Genomic DNA, 18,745 nt, shown 5'->3' on the forward strand with positions numbered 1-18,745 from the left:
ATGTATTGTTCTATGATGAGTCCACCTTTACTGTTTTCCCCACATCCGGGAGAGTTACGGTGTGGAGAAGCCCCAAAGAAGCGTACCACCCAGACTGTTGCATGCCCAGAATGAAGCATGGGGGTGGATCAGTGATGGTTTGGGCTGCCATATCATGGCATTCCCTTGGCCCAATACTTGTGCTAGATGGGCGCATCACTGCCAAGGACTACCGAACCATTCTTGAGGACCATGTGCATCCAATGGTTCAAACATTGTATCCTGAAGGTGGTGCCGTGTATCAGGATGACAATGCACCAATACACACAGCAAGACTGGTGAAAGATTGGTTTGATGAACATGAAAGTGAAGTTGAACATCTCCCATGGCCTGCACAGTCACCAGATCTAAATATTATTGAGCCACTTTGGGGTGTTTTGGAGGAGCGAGTCAGGAAACGTTTTCCTCCACCAGTATCACGTAGTGACCTGGCCACTATCCTGCAAGAAGAATGGCTTAAAATCCCTCTGACCACTGTGCAGGACTTGTGTATGTCATTCCCAAGACGAATTGACGCTGTATTGGCCGCAAAAGGAGGCCCTACACCATACTAATAAATTATTGTGGTCTAAAACCAGGTGTTTCAGTTTCATTGTCCAACCCCTGTAGATCCGGGAAAAAAATCAGCTTGTGTCATTTTAAAAGCTGGAAAATATAAATTCTGAAATTTCATTTTTATTGAGCCCTGATCCATTCAGTATGTTTAAAGTTATGTTCATTCGGTAGAAATGTTTTCTGGGAGAAGCTGCCAGCTCAGTTAGCTACAAGAATAATCAGCCTAGAAACATCTTGGCCACCGCTGTCAGCAGGTAAATCCTCCTTTTATGCGTTTCTCACCTGATCTGACTCAGCTAGTTGGTTTTTTAGAGTTTGAAACCACTCAGTTATATTTGGATAATGTTAAAGCATCTTTGATATTTTTAGAGAACAATTTGTTTGTCAGACTAAAATAACCCAACCTACAGCAGGATTTTTTAAATATTAAATTCAATAAATTGAAACTATTAGTGAAAGAAATGTGTTAACAAACAGCCTAAAGAGTAAATTTAGAATAGATAATTTTCTAGGTTGTCTGTTTTGACCACTATGAGACCGTTGGGCGGTGGAACTGATGACTTATTACTTATTTTTGTTGTTCTGTCAGTTTTTATATATTTAAGCCAGCCTGATCTGCTCTCTTTCAACTAAAGTTTATTTCTAAAACCAATCTAAGAGCAGGTCTAGCTGACTAAAAGGCAAGCACAAAAATATTCATAATTTACTTGTTTTGTCAGGCATGGATACTATATTTTTCCTATAATTTCATATTAATTATGGTATATCAATTTACAGCACTGAAGTTAAATGGAGGCAATCTTGTTGATGTATTTTACCTCAAACAGGCTGCTTCCTTGTGTGACATCATGGAAGAAAATAAAAAATAATCTCTTTTACGCCTGAAAACACTGTCCCAACTGTCAAGCACGGGCGTGGCCACATCATGTAGTGGGGTTGTTTTGCTGCAGGAGGGACTGGTACACTTCACAAAATAGACGACATCTTAGAACATCATAAGAAGCAACAAGACATTAGTCAGGAAGTTAAAGCTTGGGCACAAATGGGTCCTCCAAATGGACATGACACCAAGCATGCCAGGAGATTACAAAGGGGGGTTAAGGACAACGAAGTTGATGTTTTGGAGTGACCATCACAAAGCTAAAATCTAAGTCCCATAGATGATTTGTGGGCAGTGACTTAGACCAGTTTTAAAACTTTTACACATTATTAAAATCTTTCTCAAGAAGAGTGTGAGCATCAAGCTAATAAAGCCAGGAGCATCTCACCAGGTTCTAACTGGAGGTCCTGAGGTTTCGCTGTGACCTGTTGGTGAAAGCAAAAGGGTTAAGTCCCAGCAGGACACCTGGAACAATACATGATAATTAGCCTTCTGTTGTGATCTGTTTTGTGTCCTGGGCTCTCCAGACTGTGACCTCTGACCTCGGTCCTCAGCCAGACAACAGCCCTTCTCTGCTGGAGGCCCAAAAGGCTGTCAGTTGGCCTCCTTTTCATATGAGCGAGTGCCTGCAGAGACTAGCGGCCACTGAACGCTTTGCACTACACAGCAGGGATGGAGATGACAAAGAGGAGGAGGAGAAGTGGAGGTGAAGAGTGTGATGGAATGGTTAGCTAATTTCATCTAATCAGGAATGCAAAAAAAGACACTCAGGCTTTACCTCCTCATTTGTTTCGTCCTCCTCTGGATCAGAGACACCTTCACAGATCTCCAACAAGGCATGGACACCAACGTTACCCTACACCAGGGATCTGCAGCCTGCAAGTGGCTCTTTGGACCTTCCACACTGGCTCTTAAAATGATAAATAACCAAGAAATGTTTTGAGATAGAATAGAAATATCCTTTATTGTGCCTCATTGGGGAAATTCAGGGGTACGAGCAGCAAAGTGGAAGGCAAAGATGTAGATATAACAAATACAGGTCGTAGCTGTTTCTTTATGGAATAATTGCATTGAATTTCTACAACAGAATGACACAAAATGTACAAGTAATGTTTTTCTTTTTCTTGTCATTTGGTTGGAAACTATGTGCTTTATTCACATAATTTTCCACCAATATCAACAGCCAATTGAACAAAATGTATCCATCCTCATTATGCAAAATATGTACGTTTCTCTTTGTTTTAAAACCTAAAGACAGAAATAAAATGATGGTTCTTCAACAAATTTCCTGTTGCAGATATTTATCAAAAATTTTAAGTTGTCTTTTATCCAAAGGTCATGTGACATTTGTACTTCTGAGTTTTCTTCAGAAGTACAGATCGTCCAAAGAGATCGTAAAGTACATTAAAAAGGTTGCAGATATCTTCCCTGAACCTTAACAGGCGGTTTTTATACCTTTTACAGAGAGCGGTCTGGATTATCCACCTCATTTTCAGCTTTTAGGGCCAGACGTCCCATCAAAACTCGTCTTTCTGTCCATCTGAGATTAGCTTATACACAGAGCCCATATGAATATATTCATCATTATTGTTGCTTTTAAATGTATGTTGCGTAATAACTCAGCTATAAGACAAACTTATACACAGATAATTTTGCTTTTATGATTTCCTCTACAGAATGTGACCCCAAACTATGACCTCTCACCATGTTTGCTAACAAAGACTGAAACTTCCTAAGCTAAACATTTTGAGCTAACTTAGCATGCTATTATAATTATTGTAAGACTTTGACTGAGTCTACTACTATGTTGTAGAAACAGAAGTAGTGTACAGAAGTTCTACAGTACAGTTAATATAGACCAAAATACAATACAGGCTGCACCAAACCACACAAATTAGCTTATTGTAAGCATGCTAGCACTGACATAAAACTTTCTCAGTGATCTCAGCAATTGAGTGGTTCACCTTCTCACCAGCCTGATCAAAAAAAAAAAAAATGTTATCACAAAAACATGTATGAAACTATCTGAAATGTGTCAAAGAGGGATTACTTGTGAATTCATAACTAACCACCTAAAAACAGTCCATGGTTGATAGAGTCAAAAGAACAGAACCACAGGGTGAAGAATCTTCAGCCAAAACCAGAAAAGTCCTGCTGCCCATCACTTCAGATTTAGTCATTGAATACAATACTTCCTACTGGTGTTTATGTATTTGAGAAAACTCTGAATACCTTCGAAACGTACTACTTGATTAAAACTAAGAAGAACTGTGGCACTCAGGTAGTTTTTGTAGGTGTAAAAACATCAGGCCAGTCCATCTATAACTAAATACTCTTTATAATGAACAGAAGTATTTCAAACACAAAAAACTTTAGGTGGATGCTACTTTAATACCCCTTCTTGAAGCGGCACTAAGGCCTATTGTGATCCACTTTGATGATCCTTTGGTGATCCAGAATGCTTTTCCCTTTAAATTATACGAAGTATTTGTTTTTTGTCTTGCATTTTTATTTTTTGGCATCAAATCCAAGATTCAGTTTGTCTTCTGGAGATTTGTCTTCTAACCCCAGCAACCGAGACCTAAATCAAGAAGGAAAGTCATATTGTTCAAAGTTAATTTTTCAACATTTTATCCAACATTTTATGTTGTGTTATATGGAATCATAACACAAAGTGGTTTGAGATTTCTAATTCTTGTGGTATTTGTTGATCCTTTGGAGTTTTTTGCTAATGTAGTAACTAAAACTCATGTTATTAGGTGTTCCTCTAGACAGAGTAAGATATAAATATTGTACACAAAGGGATTGCACCCTTCTTTTCATTTTTGTCAATTTTATCCTAAAAGTGATTTTAGGGAACAACATTGATGAGAAAGCTAAAAAAATGACAAGTTACTTATTTAAACAGCTGCTGTGACTGGGATCTCAGGTCTCCAGCTTCAGATGCGAGGCAGCTGTCAAAATCACATCTGATTTTATGTAAATCGCACATTAAAGTTGATGGATACACAAATATTAAAGAGCCTTTTATTTTCTCCCCACTCTCCTCCACAGTGAGGCTGTCCCTCGTCCAAGTTTCCAGACAAGCCAAACGATCGGTCTAGACTCAACTTGTGTTTACAGTTTTATGTAAACAATCTCCAGGAAAAGTCAATTATAAAACCATTCTGCGTTCATGAGCCAAAGCCAACAGTCACTTGGCAGAGTTTGGAGGGCAACTTTTTCAGAAAAACTTGAGTTGTAGTACTGACAGATGGCAGCAGGAGGAGCCAGAGAGGTGGTCACAAAGCTTGAGGACATAAACAGGACGGCAGAAATAGTCATTGACACATTTAACGAGCTTTTCCTCATATTTTGTTTCTGAATTTCAAAATTAAACTTAAATGTTGTTCTTGTGTAGAAACTGCGCACCCAGATACATTTTCAGATGAATATTCATGCTTTGTTTTAAAATAAAGTTTGAACAAGATCCAAAGCAATGGGTCATTGTGCAGATACTGCTAATCAACAGGGATCTGATAATGCAATCAATGACATACTGTCACGCAACCTTTCAACCCTTTTCCCATTTCAGCTCCATTACTCTGCATGGATGCTCAACTTTTGTTTTGTCTAGAAACCAACTTTGGCCTTCTGAGACACGTTCTTAAAAAAAAGAGAAAATGGTTAACCTACAAACAATTTGAAAACATGCTGTTCTAGACTAAATGTTAAACACCAGAGAAGGTATTTCAGTAAAAAAAACCTACATGAAACAAGTTTCAACGTTACATAGCATTAAAAATAAGGAAAAATCTGCTTGAGACAAAGTATGAAATGATTAAATATCTTTATTTATTCTGCTCCCTGTTAACTGGAATCAGGTTAAAAGGTAACAACCTGATCTAAAACATTTGGATCTCCAGTTCATCAGGATCCCAAGGTGTAAGAATCAATACGTGGTTAATCTCGACAGTTTTGGTTGTGCTGCAGGGTCTCCTTCAAGTTGGACATGCATAGGAAAACCCCCAAAGAGAGGCATAGAGGAGGCTTCTTGATCAAATCCCTGAACCAACCCAGCTGACTCCTTTAGATATGGAGCAGTAGCTCCATTCAGCGTTCCTGAATAAAACGGAGCCCTTTCAGTGTGGAGAAGCAGCAGCTCTACTTTAAGCTCCACCGGGATAACAGCCTTTTTGATGCAGAGGAGCAGCAGCTCCAGTTCCCCAGGACAACAGAGCCCTTTCATTGTTGAGAATCAGTGACTCCCCAGGGATCCCTTGGTAAAATGGAGTCCTTTTAGTGTGGAGGAGCAGCAGCTCTAGTCCAAACTTACCTGGGATATCGGAGCCCTTTCAGAAAAGAGGAACAGTGACCGTACTGCGAGCTCTCTCTGGATGATAAAGGTGCTTCAATACGAAGGAGAAGCAGTGAAGCATCTTGTTTGTTATAGCAAAATCTGACCTTTTTTCCATCTCTTGCTCCACCCTTCTTTATTTCTGAAGAGGACAACAAAATATATAAAGCTCATGTTTTCTTGTTTTGAACTTTCTTATTCGAGTTTCTTTATATTCTGAAATTGTAAAGATATTTATTTTACCGTTTCTTCAGCTTTTTTCTGAACAAGTAAAACCTGGAAACCTGACAAAAGGTTTTTAGCTTCAGATGTCCAAAATAAAAACATCTATCCTTTAAGTTCAGAAAATCTGTCTACTCTGTTTGCCAAAACAAAGATCAGCTGAAATAAAAGACAGAGAAAGTGACCATTTTCACCTTTTTTTAATGAACCCTGATTATTGTTTAATTACAAATGAAGATGAACAGATACAGAAGGGAAACAGAGGCATGATAAAATAGAAAACAAAGCTCAGTCTCTTCTCCGGAGTGAAAATAAAAAGGACACAAGGAGAGACGGAGAGGATAAGAAAAAAGGTGTCAAATAATACAAATGTTAGAAACGTTAAACAGTACAACACTTTTTTTTCCTCCTTACAGAATCCACCATAATGAAAAAATATATATACAAACAACTAAAAAAAATTAAAAGACTGTTCTTCCCCGTGTGCTGAATATGGGTGAGTATTATCTGACCCTCCTCCTGCTGTCTGCATGTAGAAGAGTGCAAACCGGAACAAGAACTCAAACTTGGAACTCATGAAGAAGAGGATGGGCTGCGCCACAAGGGTATGACATAATCATAAAGTAGTCATGTTAATAATATAATTATTACAGGAGTAACAGTAATGCATGAAGGAAATAAAGGATGAGAACAGACAGTAAGGCAGCACGGGTCTAACAGCTCAGGTGGTTTTGTCTTCAAAACGTCGGAGAAGGAATCAGGACGAGGCAACAAATTCTTCAAAATTGAACCAGACAGTCTGGATGAGAAACAAATGAGGGTTGAGACTTTTCATGAGGAGCTGTAAGTGTGTGTTTGAAGACGGAGTAACCACAGAGCTATACACACACAGAATGAGGGATTATGGGAAGTCCCTCGTCGCTCTGAGGTTTTGTGATGCCGTTTCCTCTGTCTGTGTGTGTGTGTGTGTGTGTTTGGGTGTAGTTTATGCGACTGTGGAGGCGTCTGATGTCATGTTTCCCTTTATTGTAACCACACTAACCAGGACTCTGTGTGTTTTAGCTGCTCGAGTCTCAAACCAAAGTCCGGACCTGCTGTCAGCGCCGTCTAATCAGAGTGAGCCGGTGGATCTGGGTTAAACGGCTTCGTCCCGCCTCGGTCGGAACCGCCTGCCGCCGCCGCTCCATGGACGCTAAATGAGACAGCATTGGTATAAATCCGATCCGAATCCCTCCCAACCCAACTGCTTTGAGTTCCCCAAACTGAACAAGGTGTCGGTGAAGGCAGAAAAATACCCATCAGAATATATATTTATATACACATCTTTACTATTAAAAATAGGAGGATTTACCTAATTTGTATCAAATGACCATATTGAAATAGAATATTGATTCTAATATATATTTGAATAAAATATATATGTTAAGTTTTACAAAAGCCGAAGGCATGGTGGTTTTCTGAGCGGGATAATACATGTTCCCGGGGGGAGAAAACTGACAAAAAGGCACAATCTTTTCTCAATTTGATAGATAAAATGGGCACAATCTCTTTTTTCTGAGGAAAATATGTTAAAAATATATTTTTATATCTCTGTGAAGGTTTGCCTGAGTTAGCCTTGATGCTCCACATTCATTACATGTTTCCGGTCTCCCCCAAGACAATATTCAGTTTGTTTTCATCGTCTCTGCAAATGCCCAAAACTACTGCCCATTTAATCCAGAGGAAAACATGTCCCTTGATGGAAAAAGATAAGTCTTTTATTATATAAAAAAAGAAAAAGAAGAAGCTGATGATGAATAAGCTTGAAGGCAACAATGCTGCAAATGCCCTAGGAGTAAAGGTCACAGAAAGCCTCCGCATGGTGGAGGCCTGTTGGCTCCACACGCCTCCTCAGAGACGAGCGTGTCGGTAATTACAGTCCTGCTAGAAGCTGCTTTGTCATTTCTACAAGTGAGGAGAAACTGAAGAGGAAGATCAAGCCCCTTCCAGTCCGAACACAACGCTGATGTTGTCACAGGTCGAAGCATCCATCTTCCTCCCCTCTTCTTGTCTCGTTTCATCCTCATTTTCTGTGTTTATACTCTGTAGTGACAAAGTCTCATTGTCAGAGCGGTTTCTCTGTCTGGGCCTGTCATGCAGTCATTTATGATAGAGAGGCACTTTCATAATCTCTGTACAGGCTGCTGTTCTTCAGTAACATCTGGATCTGTCTGTAAATCATGTTGGGTTAAAGAAAAAGGAACTAAAACTGAACCCCGCTACCTTCAGGTGAGCTGGAGGAGAAAGTCTGACCGGGTCAAACTGAACCTTTAAAGACTGAATTTGGGCCCGGCTACGATCTGAAGTGAACTGAGACTTTCAGGAACAAGGCAACTGTGTGTGGCTGCGATCAGGTTAAAGTTAGTCCAGTCTGCGCTTAGATTTAGTGTTAAAGACGTGATGAGACACCAGGTGTGTCTCAGAGCAGGACCATCTATATTCATGGTTTGAAGGTGGATCATTAACCACAGTCTGCTGCTTCCATAAACCATAGACCATGACTCTGACATGGTTCTGCTCAAACAACTCATTTTGTATCTTGTTTTGCTCAAAGTGTGACGTTACATTAAATGAAGGAAAACATTTTGTTCACTTAGCTAATTTAAGGAGCTTACAGGCCAAATCTCCTTCAGTTATTGCACAAAGACTAGTCTTCCTGCGAATGATACCAACGAGTTCAGATAAAACCAAAGAACAAAATTAACTCATGGTTCAGTTGACCCTTTTTTAACATTAAATTCAAACCTGCTATGTTTACTAATGCTAGACTTCCTGTTCGGTCCAAACATCTGGATCTACAGAACCCAACGTTGACGTGCTCAAAGCTCAGCAGCCTGTGTTTTCCAGCGACAGCTGTGCTGTTGCTCTCTGCAGCTCTGAGCTCGCTCTGCGCTGGGTGGGGGCCGGAGGCAGCATCAGACCCAGGATCACTCCTCTTCCTCCTCCATTATCCTCTTCTCCATCTCTCTTCCCATCTTCTTGCTCCTCATCCTCTGCTCTTACTTTCTTGTCCTCCGCCTCGTCCCTCTCTCCATCTGCCTCCATCCTCTGGTCTTCGCTCCAGCGCCGTTTGAAACGCAGTTTGAGCGGGATGCAGCGGGTGCCTCCGGGGCTGACGGGTGCTGCCTGGCCCGGCTCGGTCTTCAGGCCTATCAGGGGGAAGGCGAGGCTGCTTCCACTGCCAGGAGGAGGAGTGGCAGGAGTTTTGAAGACCTCCTCATCGTCGTCAGGGTCATCTTCTGGGTTTATGTGTGGAGGTGGAGGAGCGGAGGGGCTGCTGTTGCTTCCATTATACAGATGATGATGACGGCTGCGAGCTAGATGGGAGAACATGTCTCCTTCCTCATCCTCACTGTTCTGATTCAGCTCATCTTCCTCGCTGATGTCGGTCACCTCCACGTCTTCCTCAGACAGGTCAGAGACTGGCTCCACCTGCAGAGAAACAACAGTTGAATGGCCTCTGATTCAGATGTTTTCCACCTCTGAGATGTAACTGAGTAAGAAGACTTACCTTGATCTTAGGTGGTGCTCCTCCCAAAGCAGAACCTGCTATCGGACCAGAACCAGTAAATGAGGAAGAGTGGTTGGAGGAAGAGGAAGCAGCCAGAGAGCTTCCTGCCTCCCTCTGTTTGCGTCCGAGCGGCGGTGGCTGCAGCTTGAACTTGAAGGGCGAGGGGTGCCCGTCCTCCCCGGCTCCCGGCTGCTGGCTCAGCGAGAGCGGCATGGGGGGGCCCTGCAGATGGTGGGTGGCTGGTTTCTCGGGCGTGGGGCGGTGGGGATGGGGGACGACGATGTTTGGGTAGTGAAGGAAAGCTCGAGGGCTGAGGTGATAGTTGTAAACGGACTGGGTGTGGGCCTGCAGGTAGTGCTTCATATCCTCCGGGTTGAAGGAGAAGTGGGAGCTCATCATGGGGGATGAAAGGGAGGGGGATGGGGTATAGGCCAGGTGGGGGTTGGGGGTCATGGACAAAGCTGGGGACAGAGTTGGGCCTAGCAAACCTCCAGGACCAGGCAGAGGCGAGACAGGAAATGGGGACAGAGGCTCTGGGTGGACCCTGGGTGCAGGTCTAGCTAACCCCGCTGGGTTTGGGTGCCCTCCGTAGAACCTGAACATAGACTCATGGGGCAGACGGGGGGCAAGGAGACCCCTGAAAGCTCTGTCGGGCCCAATAGCTCGCTCGTCGGCCCCCGCAGCCTCCTCGAGCTCAGAGTTGGTGGAGGTGCCATCACTGCAGTCGCTGACGGAGCCGCGGGCCATACGACGGGCCACGGTGCTGAACACACCTGGACTGCGTAGCTCCTCGCTAGACGAGAGGACTTCTGAAGGTGTGGAGGGTGGGAAACGGAAGTGGGTCCCTCCAGTTGGGACTGGAGGGGCACTCTGGGGGACTCCACGACCTGTGAGGAAGAAAATCACATTTTAACTGCGTTTTGACAACCGGGCCCTTTTCCAGGAATCAGGCTTGCTTTCTGGGCCTCTATCCGTGTACACTGCATCTACCAGGGCAGAACTGTGTGTCAGAATTGTACCAAACATTCCCGATTTGTTCAGGAATAGTCATAGAGAGAAAAAACAAACAATAAAAATCAGAAGTGGTCAGCAACAAAAGCCTGATTGGTGCATCTTTCAGTGAAAGTCAGAGAAAGATTTAATACATATAAATCAAATTAAAAAGCCTTTTACTTTCTCAGACATTCATAAATAAAAAGGTCTTGAAACTAAAACATTTTTCAATACTCAATTTTCCTGGATCCCAAGCTTATCCTGAATTGGAAATGATGAAGTGAAATTGTTGATTTATCCAGACTTTTTCAAACTGGAAACAGGACGTCGGTCAACACTGCTGTGGAAGGAGGAGTTACCATTTAGTTTCAGCAGGGGTCATTCAGTGATTGGCCCTGTTTTAGATGCCACAGAGGAAACCTGCACAACAGACAGCCAGGTTCAAATATACGGTTCTGGGAAACGATGGTCAGGCGGAAACGTTCTGGGTCACGGAGTCAGAACTCGTGTTTCTAACTATGAACCTTAAAAATTGACTATAACCAATGAGAGAAAGCAGAAGGTTAGCTTGAGCTCCGAGGAGTTCCTCCTCCCTCTCTCCCCTGTGCCAGGGAGCCTGTGGCACTGCAATAAATTCTTGGCATCCAAACACATGCCGGGATTAAATATTGGAAAAGTCGATCCGACTGCCATTACAAACATGGGCCGGGCTCGTCTGTTTTTTTTTCCGGCGCCTGTCGTTTTACAAAGAAAAAAACATATCAGTGCCATGTGTGTCAGGAATGATGAGTGGAGGAAACTGTGTGTGTGTGTGTGCAGCAGTCGTATGAAACCATCATATCACAACATGTCAGTGTGTGGGCCACATCACACGGAGGCTATAATTAAAGTTTCGTGCTGCACTTGTGTCACCCGGTCTCCAACGCTCCATATGGGCTGTGTTTACACTGGGTGGCCGGGACCAGGGAGAAGAGGGATAAACGGAGACGTGGCACACTGGTGTGTGAAGACTCACACTGTTACCAGGCAGATAAATGCATGAGTAAGACACCAATTTACGCCTCCGCACAAGCACAACGTCAACATGTTTCTGATTTGTTCCACTAATGAAACAACATCTTTCAGGGGGATTTTTTGGAAACAGATTGTGAGGCTGAGGACGAGGTTCCTCAGGAACTGCTTCTGAAGGCCTTCAGGAAGAGGGAATAAACTGCATAAAAATAAGTTGCAGTCAGTTTATCAGATATGTTTAAATGGTGAGTCCGGAAACTGCTGCTGGAGCCACTCAGGCTAAAATGTTCAAGATCCAAGAATATCTTTATCATTTTTCAGAATCTGCAGCACGTGTTTTGATTAGGCCAGATGTTCTGGATCATTGCCCAACTGAAAGACCAATAACGACCCGATTCTAGTTTTATTTAAAAAGAGTTCCCAGGGCCTTTGCTACAGCATCACACATCCTCCGCCATACCAAACAGTGGGCATGAATAGCTTTTCACATTTTCATCTTTTGCCTGACAGAAGCATTTAAAACCTTTTTCTCATGTGGCCTTAGCAAACAGTTTCAGTTAGCATTTAGTTAAATCCACGTTTACATCTGTGATGGTAGGACAGAAAAGGCCAGTATGACCTTGGTGACCCTAAGACAGGGCTCCCCAACCCACATGAGGCACTTTAGTCCCTTTTTTGTGCCTCTTAACAAACTTAACTTAACAAAAATGTTAAAGAATTGAGAATTGAGTTTTAAACTGTGAAAATAAGTTAAAAACTCCAGCGTTAGCAATTTTTCTAAGCGTTTTCATGCACTATACGCACAACATTTCCACAAAGACACTTATATCTTAAGGAATATTTATTTTTCATGTTAAACCAAGTCATTTTTTTTTTTGTCAATACATTGCAAACCACTTGCTTTTTTGACGTCGTTTTCTATTAAGACTGAATATCTCAGAAAAAATGTTAATCCTTAAACTTCCTATAGTAGGTAATATAAAAATATAAATGGCTCTTAGGGTTGACCCCTGCCTAAGCTGACACAGGCAGCTTTGCTGATTAATTTGTCCAGATTTATTTACGATTTTACAACCTATGTGAAGAAATTAAACATTTAACTACGGAGGAAGGAGAAAAGTGCAGGAAGTTCAACATGTCAGGCACTGGAACTAAATGTAGGACATAAAGGTCCAACAGCTGGAGCTCATTTTCTGCACCAAAAACACAGTTTTTGGTGTACAATCCAACACAAACCAATGAAACCCTCTCCAGATGCAGGAATAAAACCTTCAGTCATCAGTGTGTAAATCTCCTCAGTGTATTTTAACAATGAACCGGACAGGAGTTCTCAGGCTGGTGTGAACGCGGACCTACCAGAACCCATGTCGATGAAGGGGTAATTGACGAGCACCAGTTTGTTGAAGTTGAACTTGTAGGTGAACCTCTTCCCTTTGGTCTTGTGTAGGATCCTCTTGTTGTAGTAGTATCTGAAGAGAGACAGACAGAACACGTCAGAACCAGGGGGCCAGATTTATTTACAAAGTGCAACAGTTTGGATTTATTGTGTGGAAACAGAAAAATTGGGAGAGCCTGAAGCTTCTTCCAGCTGTGATGTATAAAGAGATTCAATATTAGATCTTTACATTGATGTAAAATAGATGGACAGATACTGAGCGCTGCCTGGAAGACTTTCAGCTTATGCAATAAAAGCTTTGGTTTAACATTTTTAAGAACATTTGGTGAAAAAAACGTTACATTTTAGAGTTTTGAAAGAAATGTTTTAACATAATGAGATTTGTTATTTTCTTTAAATATTTAACGTGAACAGATTATTCTGAATTCATCACTTGACATCTTTTAAATCAGAAAAATTATTTGATGTTTTATGTGAACGGCACCAGACCTGTAACTGGGCAGGTTTTCTTCCTGAACCGTCTTGGTCCAGAACATCCAGTCAGACTAAAAACTTTCATCCAGAAAAGGAGGCACAGATGTTTTTCTTGCTTTTTGTTGAGCTATATTCTAAAGCAATCCACACCAAAGCAATGCAATAATGGCAGGGTAAATGGTAGGATAAGGTGCATAAACTGGAATAATCTTGTAATTCCTTCTTCCATTGGATTAGAAAATACTACCTCTATCAAAGAAAGCACAGCAGATTTCTTTTCTTTTGTGTCAAAATCCTTACAATAAAAACTCAGAATCCATCACAAATGAAGAACATCATCCAGAAAAAGCCTGTTTGGTGTACGGCTGCACAGTATATCGCAAATATTTCGTCTTTGCAATATCAGTGTGTGGAATATTAACATTGCAAAGGACTGGTTGAAGGGTTATGAACTTGCATTTTTCATGCTAATGTAAGATTTAGCCAGCTGGACAGAGTCTGCTAACACCGGACACAGATGACGTTGCTCAAGAAGCTGAAGGTCAAGATGCTGAGTGATGGAAGCACAGATGAGAAGGAGAGGAAAAAAGAAAACGGGCAGATGTCAAAGCTGGTATCATCATAGGATGATTTTCTAACATGGTGCAGCCCTAGTTTGGTGCCTCTGTAATCAGGAGCAAAATGACTAATAAAGTGTTGCAGCTCTGACCAGTAGCTAACTGGCCAAAATCAAACTAAAGAAAAGAACAAAATGGTTGATGAACCCCAAGGATAGAATAAGAATATATAGTGAGATTAATCAATAAAATCTAATTAAACAAAATGTAGTTAACGGAGGAAAGTTCTTGATGGGAATCAATTTTACACTAACTCTGTGATGTAAACCTCAGTAAAGAGGCTTCATTTCAATTCAAAGCCTCACTGTGAGACTGAAGGAGGTGAGACATCCATTCAGATTTAGACTTCTTCAGGCAGCACCATTAGCTGGAGGGCATTAGTCATTGTCAGTACACACAGTGATGTAAAGAGTGAATAAGGGAGCTGCTGACAGCTCCTCCAAAAGACAAGAAAATGGCTCAGTGTGACTCACCAACAGCCACATTCATATTTCTTTACACAAAAACAAGTAAATCGGAGCGCCTCATTCAGCAGGGATCGGCCACTTCATTGTGGGAAATGTAACACGCATCATTTCCAGATACAGGAAGCACAGAGGAGCTCAGAGAGTAAATCTGCACAGAAAAACACGGACTTATGGGTAGATGTCGGATTCAGGCTGAATGGGACATTATGGAGGTTTGTGTTACTGCATTCATTCATCCATAAAGATCAATAGTATTATTTATGGACACATACATAACAAATATGCATTCTGCAACAGACAGAGAGATGATTTATGTTTGCTAAAGCGCAGGTAAAGATGCAGAAATTCTCACAGGGCTGTAAACCTTCCAAAGATCTGCCACTTCAGGAGCGACGGTTACAAACATCACACAATAATGGGGATATGAGTCATCCTGCTCAAGCTGAATCCAGCGTGAACACAATATTAGTCACGGGAGTTTTGCACAAAAGAGGGTAAAAGCCGAGCCGGACTGTGAGAAGCAGGAGCTCATCCAGCCCCTCAATGACTCAATGAGTGAAGGGCCTCATCTGAAAGAAACGGCTGTGATGAACTCCCACACGCTCACATGTGGTACAGTCGCACAAACGGCGGTGACAAAGCCGCAAACGGACAAAACCGGCAGAAAACTTAAGCAAGGGAATAATCAGGGATGTAATCAGAGCTCGAAGAGCTGAGATCATCTCATATCACAGGGACAAACCATGTGATTACAGCATCCTTTACAACAGACAGGTTGATTTCATTGGTTCTGATCCATAATAACTGAGATTAGGAATCCTGGTGGTTATTGGTGCAGCACTTTGGGACGCAGCTGAGTTTTTCTTTAAAGAAAATGCAATAATCTAAGGCCTCTAAGAGAGGCGAGGCTGATGTGACAAACTCCAACTCAGCTCTGATGTTGAAGGTTGACAACATCAGTCTAGTCGGGAAAAATATAAAAATAGCTTAATTATCTGTAAACGTTTGTACCTGTGGTCCTATAAATTGTAAGATACAGGTCGGTCCAAACCTTCACATGGTTTGACCAATGAAGACGGAGGGAGTTACTGATCCAGCTCCATGTTCTTTGCTACTTTTACAGTTTTTCACCATTTTATCGACTTTTCTGATGCAAACAGGAGACATCTGCGACAGGGTGTTCCTTTCGTACAGATCCTACCCTCCACAGTGATGTTTAGTGGCAGCTTCGGCGGTCAATGACCAACATTTTCTATAACCTCTACATTATCTAGAGTAAGAACCATCAGATCTGCCAGCAGGAGGTTTGTCAGAGTTACTTTGCCTTGATTGGGGCTCTACGTCTGCATATTTCATGAAGCTTAAGGAGCAACAGGAAAATGAAGCTGATGTGTCTTCAGAACAGCAGAGAGCATCCACGGTGAAAACCTGTAGCCATTTTAATCTGGAGGATGTGAGGCTCAGTGGAACGATGAACGGGTGGAACAAATGTGAAGACAGGACATTAAGACATTTAAAATGTGTTGAGAAGAAGCAGAACACAGTGGACTCCTCATGTTATCAAAGAAACAGACAGAGAACCTTAGATATGCAGACTCAAGCTTCATCTAATGAACACACACATGCAGAGACATAACCACACGCCCATCCTATACATGCATGAAGGAAAGCACACATGTGTACCACTGCAGGCTTACATCAAAGATGCAGAGAAGCACCAAAGATTAAAGGAACTTTCTTCAAACGACGTCAGAAACAATTAACGGGCCGTGGTTCATATAAAAGCTTCAGAAACCACAACAAAGAAACTAACAGTTTGGTTCCAGCTTTTCGTTCATGTGAAACACTTCAATCAGAAAGTAAGAATCCATTGTTTATGTGCTGATAAAACTTCGACTGGGCAGAAAGAACAGAAACTGTAAATGTTCCAGATCCAAGTTCTGGTCCTTTCTAATGAGTTTATAATAGCTTAGCTTTCCTAATATGAAAACTGACATTAAATTCCATCCTAATATCTTACAATCAGTGAGTCAAAGCACCAATTAATCAGCAATTGATTGAAATTGGCCAATCTTTCCCTTTTATTGGCTCAGACCAGCAATCAGCAGGTCAAACACAAAAACGGTTACACTACACTACAATCAGTCATCCACCCTTTCACACACTGACAGTGGTGAGCTACACTGTAGCCACAGCTGCCCTGGGGCAGACTGACAGAAGTGAGGCTGCCATACAATTGGCACCACGAGCCATCTGACCACCATCAGCAGGCAAGGCGGGTGAAGTGTCAGAGCAAGTGTTCAAACCAGCAACCCACTGGTTACAGGACGACCTCTACCACTGTCACCCTTTGTGGATGTATCGTCTGGTCTTAGATCAGCTAAGTCCAGATAGAAAAAAGTCTGATACTAAATCAGCTCCTAACATATTACTTTAAATTTATGACCACACTTAAATAAAATAGTTCATAAATATTTAAATAGCACAAAATATTTTTTTTTGCAAAAAGGTTCACAAGCAGACAGGACAGATGGGCTGAAGGAGGGCTGAAACAGAGCAAGATGTTATGTGTGTGTGGCGACGAGGCTGTGTAACAACAACACAGGAGGCAGCAGTGATGACTAGATGTGTGCATGCATGTGTGCACGTTTGTGTAAATAAGGAGGAGAACATAATGGTGGCTAAATAAAACTGCAGCATCCCACATGTGCTCCACTGTGGGTGAAGGTGTATGTTTCTAAGCTGGCCGTCACCCTGGAGGTTCAGCACGAAGAGCCGAGCAGAAGCAGCTTCAAAGCAGGTCGGCTCATTTTAATCACACAACACGAACAGCCGTGACAAGAACCGGACTTACAACATCTGAACTAAAAACAAGTCCGAGACAGTTTGAAGCAGAAATGTGTAAACTGTTACATACTGATTCCTACACATTTTTTATTTCAGGATTTCATATTTTTCCAGGCTGCATTTTCCAGAGTCCTACGTCTTTTTAGCCAAATTTGAAAATACAAATACAAAAGTTTAGCATTAATTTATGTCAGATTCTTCTTCAGTGATCAGACATCAAATGAAGAACAAACCAGAGAGTGAATGTGTGGATGGATGGATGTGTGGATGGATGGATGGATGGATGGATGGATGGATGTGTGGATGGATGGATGGATGGATGGATGGATGTGTGGATGGATGGATGTGTAGATGGATGGATGGATGGATGGATGTGTGGATGGATGGATGTGGATGGATGGATGTGTAGATGGATGGATGGATGGATGGATGTGTGGATGGATGGATGTGTGGATGGATGGATGTGTGGATGGATGGATGGATGGATGTGTGGATGGATGGATGGATGGATGGATGTGTGGGTGGATTGATGTGTGGATGGATGGATGTGTGGATGGATGTGTGGATGGATGTGTGGGTGGATTGATGTGTGGATGGATGGATGTGTGGATGGATGTGTGGATGGATGTGTGGATGGATGTGTGGATGGATGGATGGATGGATGGATGTGTGGATGGATGGATGTGTGGATGGATGGATGGATGTGTGGGTGGATTGATGTGTGGATGGATGGATGTGTGGATGGATGTGTAGATGGATGGATGTGCGGATGGATGGATGTGTGGATGGATGGATGGATGTGTGGATGGATGTGTAGATGGATGGATGGATGGATTGATGTGTGGATGGATGGATGTGTGGATGGATGGATGGATGTGTGGGTGGATTGATGTGTGGATGGATGGATGTGTGGATGGATGGATGGATGTGTGGGTGGATTGATGTGTGGATGGATGGATGGATGTGTGGGTGGATTGATGTGTGGATGGATGGATGTGTGGATGGATGGACGTGTGGATGGATGTGTGGATGGATGGATGGATGGATGGATGTGTGGATGGATAGATGTGTGGATGGATGGATGGATGGATGGATGTGTGGATGGATGGATGGATGTGTGGATGGATGTGTGGATGGTTGAATGGATGTGTGGATGAATGGTTGAATGGATGGATGTGTGGATGGATGGATGTGTGGATGGATGTGTGGATGGATGGATGGATGGATGGATGTGTGGATGGATGGATGGATGTGTGGATGGATGTGTGGATGGATGGATGGATGTGTGGATGGATGTGTGGATGGATGGATGGATGTGTGGATGGATGTGTGGATGGATGGATGGATGTGTGGATGGA

General features: G+C 42.3%; 1 protein-coding gene across 1 annotated transcript in view; it reads right to left on the reverse strand.

The window, feature by feature from the left end:
- Window positions 1-6,216: 6,216 nt before the first annotated feature.
- The window catches only part of erf (Ets2 repressor factor), a 41,511-nt gene continuing 28,982 nt past the window's right edge, over window positions 6,217-18,745 (reverse strand). Inside the window, exons 3-5 of the mRNA XM_047383194.1 lie at window positions 12,943-13,055; window positions 9,583-10,469; window positions 6,217-9,503 (exon numbers count right to left, since the gene is read on the reverse strand). Coding sequence (XP_047239150.1) covers window positions 8,898-9,503; window positions 9,583-10,469; window positions 12,943-13,055 — 1,606 coding nt within the window. The 3' untranslated portion in view covers window positions 6,217-8,897. The remainder of the gene's footprint in view (window positions 9,504-9,582; window positions 10,470-12,942; window positions 13,056-18,745) is intronic.

Source organism: Girardinichthys multiradiatus, chromosome 13 (genome assembly GCF_021462225.1).
Source record: "Girardinichthys multiradiatus isolate DD_20200921_A chromosome 13, DD_fGirMul_XY1, whole genome shotgun sequence".
NCBI lineage: Eukaryota > Metazoa > Chordata > Actinopteri > Cyprinodontiformes > Goodeidae > Girardinichthys > Girardinichthys multiradiatus.